A 17839-nucleotide genomic window follows, 5' to 3' on the forward strand; every position below is an offset into this window, starting at 1 on the left:
TCTCTCAGCCCCACTCACCTCACAGAGTGTTTGTTGTGGGGGAGGAAGGGAAAGGAGAATGTTAGCCGCTTTGACACTCCTTCGGGTAGTGATAAAGCGGGATATCAAATCCAAACTCTAGAAAATTAGTTCTGCAGACTCTGTCATGCCAAATAAGATGCTCCATAGCTGTTTTTTTAGTTTGGTTAAAAATAAATTCTCACGCATTCACAGCTGTATACCTATGGATATGATGAAATAGATTACACGTTATATTTATGGTTTACTTTCTTTGGGTTTAAGGGTTGTTTAATGTTGTGATAGTATAAATTATTGGACATATTTCAATATATTTTGAAAGAGCAGATGAAGTAATTTACTAAAGATAGTGAAAAGAGCAATTAGATTCCTCCACCAGCAGCACCCCACCCTCCGTCCTAGAACTGCTTTACCTTGTTTTACTTTTGCACAAGCAAATTATAACTTTGCGAAAACAAATTGCCTTGAAGTGGCTAATCTCTCTGCTGGCTTCTAGCTGTATAATTTATTCAGAAGCAAAACTAGCTAGTCAAATAAACCTCTTTGTGTTTCATTGAGGCTCGGTTGGTGTCCTTGGTTTTGTAACAGCCCAGTTTTGCCCCATCTTTTTGTTGCAGTGCACAAAATTACGCAAAATGCCCTCAGAGGGCAATTTGGGATTGTTACCCCCATTCCATACATGCATAACCTGTGAAGGAACCTGTGTGTGCTTGGGAACCTTTTGAGTAGGCAGGGTTTCTGATTGCATGTGGAGAGGTCCCTTGCCTTATTTTTCCTATTATTAATTCATTTAGATAACAACGTTTCTTTAAGAATGGCAAAGCAGTTTACAAAAGACAAAATAAAATATAAAACAATTAAAACTAATAAAAGAACCAAGGCTGCTTAAATCTTCTAAAACAGCACATCAGTGTAGCAGCAGTGAGATAATACTCACTGGCAAAGCAGTATAGTGACTGATAAGATCAGATATCCCAGCGGCCTCCTTTCAACAACAGCATGAGGACCCAGGGGCCTGTGTGAAGAGGCATACCTTAAACAACTCCCCAAACTGAAAAAGCCGAAGACCAAGGCAGTTTGATAAAGAGGGAGCCAGGTGGAGATATCCTTTTGAATCTGAAGCTTCCATTTAAAACAGAGAAATCTCATGCTTGGCTCATTGCTAAGTATAGTGTATGGGTAATGGGTTATGATCACATTTTGCTTTAGAATCTTTTAAAGAATTGATAATGTCAGTGAAAATATGCCTCCACATTTTATTGAAATTGGTTTCTGGTTTGTTAAAAAAGCTGGCACTTGTCTGTGTATATGTGTGTGTGTGTGTGTTAGATTGAGGATCTTCGTTCCCAACTCCTTAGAGCAGAAGAGGAACGACTGAATCTTCACCATCAAATATCTCAGGTTGCCATGCATCGCCAGAGCCATCCAGCTGAGCAAAAGGATGACGGGAGGAGGCAAAGAGGTAACACTCTCTTTCCCATTACTATTCAGGACAGAAAAATAAGACCTTATAGTAACTATACCTTGAGGAAGACTCAGCGCTTGAAATGGCAAGTCTTGGTTTACTGAAAGCTGGAAATAATGGAGAACTGTGGGCAAAATCAAGTTGTGAACAAAAGCATATGTCTCAATGTCTGTTGCTCACAATCTCAGCACATTGAACCTCCTCCTCATCGTGACCGAAAAAGACAAAAGTTAATTCAGAGATTTATGTGAAAGCAGTTGTGTAAATTAAATGTGAGCCATTATCGAAGCTGCAATTTAGCAAACGCTAGGCAGTTCATATTTCATATCTTAAATTCTTGATTTAGCAAAAGCCTTGCTAATACATTTTTTTGTAAGGTAGACTGGCAACCAGCTAGGATCTGATTTCTTACAGGCTGCTGAAGGATTATGAATTGGAATTTGGGCTTGTCTTGTCCGAGCTGTAGGTCCCTGCTATCATAACGAGCATTGTAGAAGTTGCACAGAGATAGCAGAGGCAGGCAGTAGTGTGTGAAAAATATTAGGAGCTAGATCTGGAGCATTCACTAGAAGTAATTGCATCAGTAGGGTCTGGAAGCAATCCACCGAAACCTACTGTTGTATACTAGCCATTCATTTTCAAAGGGCTAGTAGGGGAGCACTGTGTGGCAGTAAATGGAGGTTGCAAATCAGCTGTGCTCAGTAGAGCTCAGCTTTGGTCCCATGTGATGCAGGACAAATCAATACAGGTTGATCTCTAAATGTGCCCTGCTGGTATGCTTAAAACGGCTATAAATAGCAGTGGCATCCTCAAGCCTCAATATCCTTTCCACTGTATGAATGGAGATGCTTCTAGCCAAGGTCCAGTGGCAGGCTTTCCTTCTTGAAATGTGGATATTTCTGTTACTTGGCGCTGCTCTCACTCTTGTCAGGGGAAACATGAGCATGGCTTACCTTCCTGACATGACAATGAATCTTATTTACCCAAGAATAATTAATAGGAAAGCCAAAGTTTTTTTTTTAGTTTTTTTAAAAAGTATTCTTCATATGCATTCAGAAAATGTCATGGAAAACACATACACAATACTGTATTGTTTGGATACAGAATAAGTGAAATGGACCCTTTTCCAGGTAATGGAATTTGGGAAGGGCATTTCATTTGAATATTCTTGAAGGAAAGCAGGAGGGTGAAGAAGATGCAGTTATCTAACAGTATGGGATGCATGAAAATTCTCACGAACTATCAAACTATCAAATTGAGGCTGTTTCACATAATATTTTCTGCAGGAAGTTCAGAAGGTGTTCAAACAAATAAAGAACAGAAAATACTTTTTTGATCATTTTAAACCCAACTCCTTTTTTTAAAGCAAAATTTGAGGGCACCCTTCCATCTTCGTCAGATGACACATTTTTGTGTCTTATCTTTGTGGTCTGCTGCCAGTGTCTATAAGCAATGCCTGCCTAGAACCTGATGGAATCCCACTTCTTTTTTGGTCAAGGTGTGAACTGCCTTAATCTTCATCCAATCCAAGAGTAATCCACAAGGCACTGTAGGCAGTAAGCTAATTTATGGAGGCCTGTGCTTGCCATGTCAGTCTCCTCATAGAATTGAAAAGAAATTTAAAGTAATTTGGTATTTACTCTAACCGAGCTATCTATCTTTCTGTTTATCTAACTATCATCTTATCCTATAGTCAAGGCCACCAACACTGCTGGTCGATAAACTTTCGTTTTATGGGCTGATTTGACTTGCAATAACAAGCATAGCTTCCTCTGAGCTCGAAGCCTTTCATCCTCATTTTGACATGGCCACAGTGAGGTGTTTTGAAGTCTTTGCTTCTATTTTTGCTTAGCTTCAGTTTGGTGTGTCATCTGAACCATACAAGCTGTGGTTTACTTGTTTCCACTAAACATCGTTAAGATTAACCACGGTTCAGGGTCTGGACAATATGTGAAACTATGGTTAATCGAAACTGGAATTGGCTGTTTCTGATTTTCCTGCAGCCATGTGTGTTTTATGTACGAGTGCATTTTTTTGTTTGTTGTAATTTTTCTTATGCTAAATCATGCCATGTTTGTTCCAGTGGTTGAGAGGTCTGATCCAGAGAAACAAGAGATGGAAAAGCAGATCTGGGAATTGAGAGCACAGCTGAATCACAGTGCTGTTATGTCAGAGATAGAAGAGTTGAAGCGATGTATAGAGCGCAAGGACAAAGAGAAAGCACAGCTTGGAATACAAATAGAGGTAAACATCTCTTTAAATGATAAGCTTAGGTTCTACTACTTTTTGAGTTGCAATTTGTGGCTGAAGTGTGGCCACACAAATAGCATGTAAGCCTGTGTATGAACTGCAGGTGAGAGTTTACATAATGGAATTTCACCCCATGGCTTAACAAAGGAAAGGATTCCTATGCATGAAAACTAAAATGTCTGGGTGAAGGATAGACTTGATCTCTTCTCCATCACATCTTATTTCTCCAGGAACATCTCACATGTCATCTGGAGGGTTGCAGTGTGTTTTTCAACTTCATCTGCCCTTTGTGAGAACTAATCTGAAGTTCTGATTTTCCTAAAGAGCTAGCAGTTGACAGCACCCCCTTCTGACTTCTCCCCCACATGTTGGTGTGCGACGTAAATTGCCTTGCGTTGCATCAACACAAACAAAGTTGAACCTCTTATACTGCACTTTCCAATTCTGTAGTCAAACTAGTAGCCCCTAATAATGCCAAATAAGAATGATTCTGTTTGTGAAAGGAACAGACGTATCGCAGTAGTCAGCAGATTTAGCTCATCTCTTCCTGTGCATGGAAACAGCCCAGATTTACCACACCATCAATCACATGGACATCATTTTCCCATTTTGTAGTTGCTGTAAAAGAAAGTGAATCTCTGTTGGTTGGAACCATTTGGATACACGCTGGTCCAGCCACACAGTCTAACTAAGCTTTGCTGGATACCCGATTCCGAATTAAATTGATGTTTCGTTTGGCATCAACCTTGTACCCATCAACCAAGCGAAATGGAGGAGAGGCGGCCACCAGCTGATAGCTGATATCAATGACTTGTGCATTTACTGAATCTTTTTTCCAGTTTTCTTCTAAACCTGCCATGTGCTAGTTTCATAATGTTAGCACCAGTTGTTGTAGTAATGCTACTAAATAGGCATTGTTGTTGTTCATACAGTAAAGCGAGCGAGCAAGCAAACAAACAAATAAGGGGCGGGTGTTCTGGCTCAGGCATCCAACCAGGAAAAAAGACTTTGGCAATCCCCAATGTGTTTTGATTATGCATGATTTTGACATTAGACATGATCCATGGAACATCTAAAATCAGCAGGAGGAATTCAAAATAGCATAGCTGTCAACTTTTCCCTTTTCTTGAGAGGAATCCTATTCGGAATAAGGGAATTTCTCTTTAAAAAAAGGAAACGTTAACAGCTATGAAATAGCAATTATTATTATTGTTGTTGTTGTTGTTTATACCTTGTCCATCTGGCTAGGTTTTCCCAGCCACTCTGGATGGCTTCCAGGAAAATATAAAACAATAATAGAACGTCAAACATAAAAAATTCCCAAGATTGCTCTGTCACTGCAAGCATTTCTTTCTTTCTTTCTTTCTTTCTTTCTTTCTTTCTTTCTTTCTTTCTAGTTCTCCATGCTTTATTAAGTTTCATATATAACAAAAACAAACTTATATAAACCAAAAATGATCTTCTATAAGTAATCTTATGTAAATATACAAATCAAAATTGATACAATCTTATACAGTCTCTTTTGGTCAACGTTCTTACTAAGGTGTGATAGACTTCCCATCAATTCCTGGTGCATTTAAAATTTCTAATATTGAATGTACATATGATTGTTACCTTCATCTTTTCATATTTTCTAATACATTCTTAAAACGTATCGTACCAATTTTCCTTATTTCTTTGTTATTATTTTATAAAGTGGGCATTCAAATCACCTCAAGCATTTCTGCTTTCCTGGTGGAATGCTCTCACCTCTTTTCCTTCCTTCCTCCTTAATGGTCTGGGGGTTCTTCTGACCACCCTGAGTCAATTTGGGGGAGTTGGGGTGCATGAAGGGAGCCCAGGGGTAGGAGGGAGAGAAGCCCCATTGCTTTTGACCAGGCTGCTGTTAGTGGGACAAGTTAGTTGAATTCAACCATCCGTTTCAAATTCCAAAGTGTGGGCCTCAGAAGGAGACATTTTCTTTGTTCTTATTATTTGCCCCTGGTAGCTTATTTTACAAGTATATGAGTCAAGATGAAGTACCGTGCATTGATGCTGTGATATTTTCTGTGATCATAAACTTGGTAAGATACTGCTGGTGATGTGGACCTTCTCTAAAGCTAGTTAAGTTTTCTTTTTTTCTTTTTACATTGTGATTTTAAAAATACCCTTGAGCACAGCTGTTACTCTTTGAAGATCAGAATGCATTTTAATCAACTCTGAATAGCAGAAATGGGCAGCCATAAGAGCAGCACTATTTAATTTGGCATAACAGCACATCTGAAAGTAATCTTTAATTTCTTGTAATAATTATGTAATCAGGAATGTATTGGAAGCTGCCAGCTTGCTCCGAGGAATGTTAAGGACAAACCAGAGTTCAGCAATCCCTTTGTCAACTTTAACTCGAATGAGAACTTACAAAATAGATGGCAAAATAAGTTGGAATCCATTCTGGACGCAAAGTGCCATTTGTTGTAAATCTGGTTGCTAGGTCTTTATTATTTTTTCAGAGTCATACTTTTCCTGCTTCCCATCGTAACTCAGTGGGAGAGACACTTGATTGCGTGCAGGAGGTCCCAGGTTCGCCCATTGGGATTGCCAGGTGTAGCTGGGAATGTCCCCTGTCTGAAATCCTGGAGAGTTGCTGCCGTTCATGGTGTAGATAATACTGAGTTAGATGGGCCCAGTGGTCCAGATCTGCATAAGGCAACTTTCAGTGGGTGGAACACAGTGTCACGTTTTCCCAATGCTTCTTCTGTTTGTGCAAGCATTGCAGATTTCCAGATGGATTGATTCCTCCTTTCTTCCCTTTCTTCCCTCTGTGTGTTGTTTTTGGGGTTCTCCTGAACATCCCAAGCCAATTTGGGGAGGAGAAGGAGGGAAACCTGAATTGCAGAAGCAGAAGTCGTTGCACATTTTAAAAAAATCCAACATCCCTTATTTTACCATAGTGACCTTTGGATATAATAAGAGTGCCAGATAAAGTAGTATGTGCAAGGGAAGCAAACTTGGCTTTTTAAGAATTTGATTCTGCGGCAGATCACTTCCTAGATGCCGAACAGTTACCAGGAATCCAACTGTTCTGCTTAATAAAAAATATACATATTGATAGAACAAGGTTAAAAGAGCCTGCTTTTTGTATGTTTAAAATCCAGAGGCTTAGAGGTCTGTCTCACAAGAACAAATCGTATAATACACATTTTACTTCCCGCTGTTACCCTCTAAGGGAGGTGGCAGCAGCTGCAGGAGGTGAAAAGGAAATGGATTATTTCCCTCTTGATGCGACATTAAGCCGCAAAAGGCTGTGAACTTGAAAACTACAGTAGTAAAACAGCATTCCATCAGATCTGTTCTTTATAGTACTACTTCCAGCTGCAAATCTAATACGGGTCTGTGCTTTTTCCAGATGGTTTTGGACAGGCTTGTTTCAGAAGAGCAAAGTTGCCTTATGGTGATAGGGGAGGGAAGTATCATCTACCTGCCTCTGAAGTGCATGAGCGATGCACTTCCTTTGATTATCAATTTGTCATTACACAGGATGTGTAGAAGATTTAAAACCGAGATTCTCTGGATTCTGTGGGCTGAATCTTGCATGCGCACGCACGCACACACACTCAACTCTTCTCCCAACATGCATTCAACCACAGCCCATCATCTGCATGGAGCTTCCTGGCAGCTGCTAATGATGATTGACAGTACGCTATCATTTACATGTGAGCAGCATAACCTGCCCCCGGAGGACAAGTTTATACAGAGTGTGACCCATGTGATCAATGTCCTGTGCAGGTGCTGTTAACAAAGACTTCCTTGATAGCAATGGTTGAGAAAAACTGCTGTGCATTGCAGGTTTCAAAGGTATATTCAATAAAGTTGTGTATTTTTCGCAGACACTGGGAATAGCTGTAGGGTCAGTCATTTTGGCATTTTCGTTTGTATATGCCTGCCTGCATGCAAAAGGTTTGTGTATGTTGTGTATGTGTGTGTGTGTGGGGGGGGGAATCTCCACTTCTGAGAGGAGGTGTGCAGGTAACGGTGCTAGTCGATTTAAAGGACTCTTGCACTGTTTCCATCACTACCCTCTTAGGGTTTCCAAATAATTTCTCCCTTCCAACAACCTTCCTTTGTTTTCTAGAATCATAGAATTGTGGAGTTGAAGGGTCCCTGAGGATCATCTAGTTCAACCCCCTGTAATTGCAGGAACATGCAGCTGCCCCATACGGGGAACGAACTTGCAACCTTGGTGTTATCACAGCACCACGCTCTAACCAACTGAGCTATCCAGTTTGCTTTGCTCCCACAAATTTTGCCCCACACCTATTCTGAGCCGAAATCTTTCCTATGTTCTCAGTCAGCAAATGGGGGGGATTTCTGTTCATTTTCTCATGCTGTGGAGAATGAAATCAGAAATTATTTTCAAGAGTGGTGTGATAATTTTGAAAACTCAACTGCACTTTGTGTAATCCTACACACCCGTGTTCATAATCGTACACTGCTATACAAATGCAAACGTTTAATATTTTAAAATGGCTGTTAGCATGGGAAATCTCATTATGTTCTGTAAATGATGGAACTGTTGACAAGATGGCTTCAGATCCCCCTTTCTCTTGTGGGAACACCTTCATAATCTTAGAATAGTTTATTCTGTACAGGTTGGGTGGGGGAGACTTTCCTATTTAAGATGAGATGGAAAAACACTGCAGTATGAAAAAGTACCTATTTCATAAAGTGGTGGGTTCCCCCCCCTTGCCAGTGAAAAGCTAGGATTGGCTTGAGCTGAGCTTCCAGCGTAGAACAAAGGATTGTCTTCTGGCACTCTGATGTTCCGTTATGTCATCTATGGACCATATAGGGCATGGCAGAATTACTTTATTAAGTATAATACCATAAATGTTTCCGAAGGGATTTAGGTTTCTGGAAATACCTTTTCCTAAGCAAAGCTCATGGGTTGTTCCACCACACCCGCTTCCTATGATAGAGCTAACCTTTATTTTTTGAATTCTTCAAGAATGAATGCTTCAAAAATGTGTGCACAGCAGAGGCATCAAGTTGAAATTCTCCACAGCTGAATACTTCCCACCCCTCTTTCAAGCTATGTATTTGAATTCCCTTCTACTCCAGCAGAATTATAAACGTTCAGGTGCTACAAACTTTAGCCATGATTCTCTTGTCAAGTAAATAACTGCTCCTATCAGCTTTAACACTAACAATTACTTGTTTGGGGATCACTGCCAATTCTAAAACGTCAGTTAAAATTAACCACAGCAAGTGCACTGTTGTGGATAGACGTTTGAAGTCAGACCAGGGGGACACTATTCAAATACCTGCTCAGCCATAAAGCATGTTGGCCCAAGGTCACCCCTTATCTCTTAAGCCTTCTACCTCACAAGGTTGTTGTGAGATAAAAATGGGGCAAGAAACCATGCAGGCTTCCCTCAGCCCCTAGATGGGAAGGCGGGATAAAAATGTAATAAATATTAAATAATGATAACCAACAGGATGAATTCCCAGACCATATGGATTCAAAATAACCGGAATAAAATTCCTGTGCAGCAATTATACAGAAAGGGCAGGCAGTGCACTTAGTTAAGTTTCTCTTCAAATACAACTATTGATGCCTTTTTGAGAGCTTCTAATTTTGCTTTATTCTATGAACTTCTATTGAACTATACAAAGCAACTTTGTGATACTTGTTGGCGGGAGGGAGAAGAATAGAGAGATATTTTACAATTGGCAATAAAAACGGTAATTTAGCTTGCACTAATGTACCTTTCAAAAGTTACCTAGACCTTAAATTGGAGGACTCACTGTACATACAAAATACACTCATTCTCTTATTTTAAACCCATGATGAACCTCATTAACCTTCATAAGCTATTTGTATTCATAAGAATTCCTAGTATTCTCTCATCAGTGGTTGTTGCTGATTTAATCCGTTTCTTTCCCATCATCTTGGATTCATCTGAACAGGAAATAAGCCCGTAGTTGACTTTTGCCTAATTTGAAGAAGCTTTAGGAGTGAAATAACAAAGTATTTAAATTAACTGAAAGAGGTAGTAATTGAAGGAGGTTGTATGACTGCGTATTACTAAAAAGTGGTAGATAGCCAAACCTTCTGGGAGGTCAGAAAGTGGGGCCTGAGCACAACAGCCTTCTCCCCATCTGTGATTCCTAGCAACTGATATTCAGACACATAATGCTTCTAATAGTAGAGATAGAACCTAGCCATTGTGACTAGTAGCCACTGATAGCCTTATCCCACATGAATTTGTCTAATCGTCCTGTAGCCCATGCTGAAAAATTAATGTGGCTTGTATTGGGGGATTTTTAAATGATTTTTGTAATGTGTTCCAAAAATCCTAGAAAAGCAGAGGCAGGATTTTCCCATTTGGGCTTTTAAATTCAATCTTATGTTTTCCTGTGAATTCTTTCAAACAGAGCCAGTCGGTTGAACCATCTGCTCATGGTCTTGGTTCATTTTGTTGTCCTGGTAATGAAAGTAGGAGAAGGGAGCAAAGTGCTCCTTTCTTCCCGAGAGCCAAGATGAGCTTGAAATCTCAATTCATTCTACTATATCATGAGAAATATAGAACCAGAAGAGAGATTTCTTCTTTGCTGATGAGTATTGGTGCCTCCAACATTCCATCTTGAAGAGAACATTCTGCCCACCTCTCTCCCCTGGTGTGAAAAGTGCTGAAAACAAGGTTGCAATTATACATTCTCCTAATCTGTGTGCAGGCCTGCATAGTGGGATGAAGAATCTTCCAGCTGCACTCATGGCTTTTATGCCGGACTCTCAAGATGTTTTTGCCAGCCAGCACAGCTGTGTCATATTCAGCCTTTCTCTGTCTTGCAGGCACCTGGTATTAAGAGCATAATTTGAAAGCAATCAAAGAGATCGTTGAATGCTGTGTGTTCACCTTTAAACCATAGTTGAGTTTAACTGTGGTTTAGAGTGACATGCGAACCACGCCATTAAGTTTCAGTCATTGGGAGGCCATCTCTGTCATGCCTTGCCAGTCATCGCAGCAGTAGTGATGGTAGTTGCTTCATTGAATCATGTTACAATAGTAGTACTGCCTTGATTGTATAACTGTGCTTTTACCACAGTATTCCTGTCTGCGTCTCCTACACACAGATCTTGTTAATGATAATATTTAGTAAGAGGGTGATTTTGAGGATGCATCCTCCTTTTCTTAACCAGTGACTAAGATGTGGGTGACAGCAGTCATGAAGTTAAAAGATGCCTGCTTCTTGGGAGAAAAGCGATGATAAACTTAGACATCATCTTAAAAAGGAGAGACATCACCTTGCTGACAAAGGTCCATATAGTTAAAGCTATGGTTTTCCCAGTAGTGATGTGTGGAAGTGAGAGCTGGACCATAAAGAAGGCTGATTGCCGAAGAATTGATGCTTTTGAATTATGGTGCTGGAGGAGACTCTTGAGAGTCCCATGGACTGCAAGAAGATCAAACCTATCCATTCTTAAGGAAATCAGATCCTGAAGCTGAGACTCCAATACTTTGGCCACCACATGAGAAAAGAAGACTCCCTGGAAAAGACCCTGATGTTGGGAAAGATTGAGGGCACAAGGAGAAGGGGACGACAGTGGACGAGATGGTTGGACAGTGTTCTCAAAGTTACTAACATGAGTTTGACCAAACTGCGGGAGGCAGTGGAAGACAGGAGTGCCTGGCGTGCTCTGGTCCATGGGGTCACGAAGAGTTGGACACAACTGAACGACTAAACAGCAACAAGATGTAGATGGAGAAGAAAGCCCTGGAGGAGTCCTATAAATTTGGCTTTGTGGGGACTTCCGGGTTGACGCGATCGGTGTAATGGCGGATTCCCTCCGAGCTCCGGAGGGAATCGGCTCCTCTGAGGACGGGTCTTGCCGCGCCGGCGACGCGGGGACCCTTAGAAACCACAGGTGCGGATACCTGTGGACCTGGTGACTCGGTGGGCACCTTAAGCGCCCCCCCTGACAGTCGAAGAGCCTTTTTAAAGGCTGCGGAGAAGGTACGGGGGGTGGCGTGGTGCTGAGAGTAAAACCGCTACCTCAGTGGAGTGAAGCCGCAAGCCATTCACCGGAGAGCGTCAACTTTCTACCTGAAAATTCGATTGGATACAAACACCCCGTGAGTAGAAGAAAACCTGGACTTTAAAAAAATCGTTATTTGTAAATCGGGCAAACGGGGGGATGTGCTAAAGGGAAGTCCGCACCCCCCTTTCATACAGACAATTGGAAGCAAGGAGCGAAAATCTAAGATCGGAAAAAAGATTTTATGTCTACGGAAACTGGTAAGAGACTTTAATAACTTTTAAGAACAAGTTTTATTTTGTCAAGTTGTGCTGGAGGGAAGAGACGAACTTTGGAAACTTTTGTGACCCCCCCCCCCTTGGACCTGGGAGCGTCCTGCACCAATCTAGCCTTAAGGAATCGGAGTTTGACAGCTGTCAACTGAGCTGTCAAACAGCTGAATAAAGGACAAAACTGTATTACTATATATCTCTTTGGTTTAAAGGTGTTACATATAAACAGACGTGATTTGAAACAAAGTAATAAACAATAGGGTAAAGGATTGCTGGCGTAGAACTTTGAACAATGGCAATCCCCCTAGGGGAAACCAGTGACACTACAATGGCTGCAGAAGGAAAATTACTAGCACAAATTGAGAGAGCCTCTTTTCTCGTGGGAATCTTACAAGAACAATACATGACCTTGATTTTTAAAACAAACAACCTTGCTGATGGAACTAGAGACTTGTTCTTGAGAGACTCTGTAGCTCAACCAAATATGACATCTTTGGAGGGGGTGAAGGAGGAAGTCGGAGAAGAGAAAGTGTGGAAACCTATGTTGCCAGAGAACAAAGAAACCTTTTGGATTACAAAGTATGAAGACATGAGACTGAGGAGAAAAGTGAAGGAGGAAGCCCTTGGAAACTGTGGAATTATGAAAATTAAAGGAGTAAAGAAATATAACTGGGACTTCCTCCTCTTTTCTGGCCTTTATTATCTGCAACCTGGAGGACTTTTGGTAGAACCCTGGCAACAAGTTTTCTCAATTAGGTTTGAACTGGGAGAAGAGGAAGTAACTGTAACAGACACCCTTCGAGACCTGGAAACCAGCAAAAAGGAATATCAACAGAAAAACCGGAGAGAGACTGAAATAGACTTGAGGGCTGGAGACGTGAGGAATCCTGGCTAGGAATTTTATGGGAGGATAACTACCTGGGAAGGGACAGATACCCGGGCAGGGAGGGAGGGGGGAAAACAGATTTTTGAAAAACTTTATGATTTTTGGATATTGTAAATTTGATTTATACTTTAATATAAAAAAGGGGAGATTGGTATATAAATTTTGATTGATCTTAGAAAAAAGGATTTATTGCATATAAGAAGATAGGGTAATAATATGGGGTTTAATAAGATGAACTAAGTTGGAGAATAATGAGATTAAGTTTAGAGAGAGGAATAAGAACTTGCTGAATTAAATGGGGGAAGTGGGTTGTATGTGGGGGGGTGGGGGGAAGTCATATGTGTTGTTTGTTGTTAAAAAATTTGAAAACCCAATAAAAATTTATAAAAAAAAAAAATATAAATTTGGCTTTGTGCAAAACACTGATAGTTATGCCTTGAATGTTGAATCTATGACTGGGGAGACCCAAGTTCAGATTCCTCCTCAACCATGAATCTCAGTAGGTGACCACTCAGTTTAACCAGCCTCTGCAGTGTTGTGAGAATAAAATTGTATGAAATAAATTTGTACATTGGGATCTGTGGTGAAAGCTGCTATTTGTGCAGGCACGTAGGAATGCCCGGAGGTGAGATTTTCATGCCATAATGTACTGTGCCAATACTTCAGATTGACTATATTTTTAGCTGCAGTCTGACAAACAGCATAATAGGGAACTATATATTTAATTTGGTAATGAAAGAGTAACCATCAAAGTTCTAGTCTCTTTTCATAATTTGAAAAGCAGTTCACAGTGCAGCAACAGTCAAATACTGTAATAAAAGTTAAAATTTCATTAGGGAAATGAGGACACAATGTAACACATTTAAATTTATTGGCTGAGTAAATCTGAAATTAGAATGTCCCAAGACAGGCTGACCACTTAACTGTGTGAAATACCTATAGTATAATTTAGAATGGACTTAATAGACTTCAAATGAAGTTATAGAAGATGCTGGGGTTAATTTTAGTAACTGCATCCTCTGTGCACACACTAGTCATTTGTCAGATGTAAGGGCTTATCTGGTTTGTGTTTTAACTTGATTTTTGATTACTTGAATGGATATTTAGGGAAAGTACAGTAAACACATTTGGTTAGATCCAGAGAAACGGGATTGTCACTTCCTATATCATCTTGCCCGTACTTTGGGATCTTTGGAGGAGACTCTTATTTGCAGTCCTGGACTGCCAGTCCATCATTGGGTGAGATGTGTTATGGACTGATGTGAGACAGTGCCTTATTGAACGCCCCCTGCTTAGAAGTGTGGCTCCTGAACGAGGAAGGTCTTTAGTAGGTGCTGAAAAGACAACAGAGGCGGCGCCTAATGTTAAGTGCTGCTGCATCGTGAGTGCTTGGAGTGTAAGGCCTCTCCCTCCTCAGGCTAACTCCATCTGGCCTAGGGGGTGGGGCCCAGGCTCACCTCCCTGATAGTTTTAAGGACGGTGCTGCTGCAGCAAATGCTAAAGATGTTTTATATATTTTAATGTGTTTTAAACGTGTTTTTATTGCTTATTTTGTTGTACCACCATGAATGGTGGTTTTTATCTATGTATTCTTGTTTTGTTCTATCTTGTTCTGTTTTGGGGTGGGATATTGAGTGGGGTGGGGATTGGTTTTTGTTTGGGCACAATTGTTTTTGGTTGTTTTGTTTTTCTATTTTGTAAATGGAGGTTACTATGAGGCTTGGGATTGCTACCGTGGAGGGGCGAGGGAGGTATGGCGGTGGGGGCAGATGTTATAAGCGAAGGGGATCGAGATACGGATATGCTCGTACCCCTTCCAATCTGCGCCCCATCCCGAGAGACGAGGGTAGGGTGAGCAAGGATTACTCACCTCCTTCACTGGTGTTGTGCAATGCCAGGTCTATAGGCAACAAAACCGCCACCCTGCGAGATTTCTTTACCTCGCAGGGGGTCGACCTGGCTTGTGTGACGGAGACCTGGGTGCGCGAAGGGGTAACTGTTACCTTACGAGAGATGGCGCCCCCGGGTTTCTCTGTCCTCCACCAGTCACGGACTGTGGGCCGGGGGGGAGGGGTGGCATTATTAATCCGGGAAGATTGTTCTTTCAGGGCTCTACCATCGCCATCGATCCCCAGCATTGAATGTGTTGGCCTAGTGTGGGGCTCCGAGGAGAGCTTGGCTGTCTGGCTGGTGTACCGGCCACCTAGCGCACCAGCAGCCACCCTGTCAGGCCTGCTGGAGGTGGTGGCCGGCTGGGCCTTGGAGTTCCCTAACCTATTGGTATTGGGAGACTTCAACTTCCATGCTGATGCCGCTCCCTCCTCACAGGCTCTGGACCTGGTGTCTTCCATGGCGACACTAGGGCTCTCCCAGTTTGTTTCGGGCCCCACACATCAAGCAGGCCACACGCTGGATTTGATCTTTGGTGCCGGTATAGATGTGATCATGTCTCCTTCGATGAAGGTGCCATGGTCTGATCACTACGCTCTGAAAGCCAGGATTAACTTTCCACCCCCACCCTGCTTAGGTGGTGAGCCGATTTGGGCTCGCCCGCAGAGGCTGATGGACCCTGATAGATTCCGTCAAGCCTTGCGGGACCTTGCTCTCCCTGGCGACTCATTGACTGAGCTTGTTGAGGGCTGGAATACCCAGCTCCTGGCAGCCATCGATGAGATCGCACCTAAGCGCCCTCTGCGACCCCGCAGAAACCGGGCTCCCTGGTTTACCGAGGAGCTTCGGAAAATGAAGCGGGACCTCAGACGGCTAGAGCGAGTATGGCGGGGTGCCCGTGACGGAGCCTCAAGAACATCTTATAGGGCTTTTATGAAAACCTATGAGATGGCTGTGAAGGCCGCTAAGAAGTCTTACTTCTCGGCCTCCATTGCATCCGCTAGCTCTCGCCCGGCGCAATTATTTAGTATAATTCGGTCTTTAACGTCCCTTGAAGGACAGCCAAATTTAAATAACAATCTGACACACAGCTGTGAGGCATTTGCGAGCTTTTTTGCGGAGAAGGTCCTGTTGCTCCGCCATGACCTCCCTGCCAATTTGGATACAATAAAGGAACTGGAGGCCCCTCGACTGTCCTCGGGTCCAGTATTGGACCATTTTGACCGGATATCTCCAGCCGATGTGGACAGACTCCTCCAAGCTGGAAAGCCCACCACCTGTCCTCTTGACCCGTGCCCGTCATGGCTGATTAGAGCGTGTCCAGACGAGGTGCGGGCCCCCCTGGGGGATATCATCAATTTGTCCCTTGGCACCGGGATATTCCCAGGGGAACTGAAGGAGGCAGTGGTGCGTCCGCTCTTAAAGAAAACATCATTAGATCCCTTAGATCTATCCAATTACCGCCCGGTCTCGAATCTTCCATTCCTGGGTAAGGTGATTGAGAGAGCGGTTGCTGAACAGCTTGGTAGGTTTCTGGATGAAACATCTGCTCTGGATCCATTCCAGTCCGGCTTCCGTGCTGGTCATGGGACCGAGACGGCTCTGGTCGCCCTAACAGATGATCTCCGTAGGCAGCTGGATCGAGGCGGGTCGGGGCTGCTGATTCTTCTAGATCTGTCAGCAGCCTTCGACATGGTCGATCACGAACTCCTGGACCACCGCCTTGCCGACGTGGGGATCCAGGGCACAGTCCTTCAATGGCTGCGCTCGTTTCTCTCTGGTCGGGGACAGAGGGTGGCGCTCGGGGGGGAATTATCATCGCGCCACTCCTTGGTGTGTGGAGTGCCTCAGGGTGCGATTCTCTCCCCGATGCTTTTTAACATCTTTATGCGCCCCCTCGCCCAGCTTGTCCGGAGTTTTGGGCTGGGTTGCCATCAGTATGCCGATGACACCCAACTCTATCTGTTGATGGATGGCCATCCTGACTCGGCCCCCGATACACTGGCGAGATGTCTGGAAGCTGTGGCTGGATGGTTACGTGGGAGCCGGTTGAAGTTAAATCCTTCGAAGACAGAGGTCCTCTGGCTGGGGCGGGATGATATGGGATTGAGGGGGCAACTCCCATCTCTTGCGGGGGTGCAATTAGTGCCAGCACCGTCCGTTAAGAGTTTGGGTGTAATCTTCGATACCTCCCTCTCTATGGAGGCGCAGATTACAGCTATAACAAAGGCGGCATTTTTTCATCTCCGCCAAGCTAAGCAGTTGGCCCCTTATCTCTCTCGCCCTGACCTAGCCACTGTGATCCATGCGACGGTCACCTCCAGACTGGATTATTGTAACTCGCTCTACGTGGGGCTGCCCTTAAGACTGACCCAGAAACTCCAGCGGGTGCAGAATGCCGCGGCGAGACTCCTTATGGGGTCTTCGCTGCGAGATCACATTCAACCGGTACTACACCAGCTGCACTGGCTCCCGGTGGAGTACAGGATCAGGTTTAAGGTGCTGGTTTTAACCTTTAAAGCCCTATACGGCCTAGGACCCTCGTACCTACGGGACCGCCTCTCCTGGTATGCCCCACAGAGAAACCTACGGTCTGCAAATACTAACATCCTCAAGGTCCCAGGCCTCAGAGAGGTTAGGCTGGCCTCAACTAGAGCCAGGGCCTTCTCGGCTGCGGCTCCAATCTGGTGGAACGCTCTGTCACAAGAGACTAGGGCCCTGCGGGACCTGACATCCTTCCGCAGGGCCTGCAAGACAGAGTTGTTCCACCAGGCCTTTGGTCAGGGCGCAGTCTGACTCCCTCCTCTGGCAACCTGCTTAGAATCTTGCTTAATTAGTTGCCATTAATTTGATTTTAATTGATTTTTATAATGTAATATTTTTAGAATGTGTGAATATCTGATTGTTTGATTGTTGATTGTTGTTAGCCGCCCTGAGCCCGGCTTCGGCTGGGGAGGGCGGGATATAAATAAAATTTATTATTATTATTATTATTATTAAAGGCTAGGTGCTACCACACAAAGGCCCGGTTCCTGTATTGT

General features: G+C 43.1%; 1 protein-coding gene across 6 annotated transcripts in view; it reads left to right on the top strand.

The window, feature by feature from the left end:
* The window catches only part of CEP128 (centrosomal protein 128), a 305103-nt gene that overhangs the window by 152816 nt on the left and 134448 nt on the right, over positions 1-17839 (top strand). For all 6 annotated transcript variants that reach the window (XM_081859123.1, XM_081859125.1, XM_081859126.1 and 3 more), the window contains exons 11-12: positions 1348-1480; positions 3567-3727. In XM_081859123.1, the coding sequence (XP_081715249.1) occupies positions 1348-1480; positions 3567-3727 (294 nt within the window). The remainder of the gene's footprint in view (positions 1-1347; positions 1481-3566; positions 3728-17839) is intronic.

Source organism: Podarcis erhardii (genome assembly GCF_964252035.2).
Source record: "Podarcis erhardii genome assembly, chromosome: 1".
In the NCBI taxonomy this organism is placed as follows: domain Eukaryota; kingdom Metazoa; phylum Chordata; class Lepidosauria; order Squamata; family Lacertidae; genus Podarcis; species Podarcis erhardii.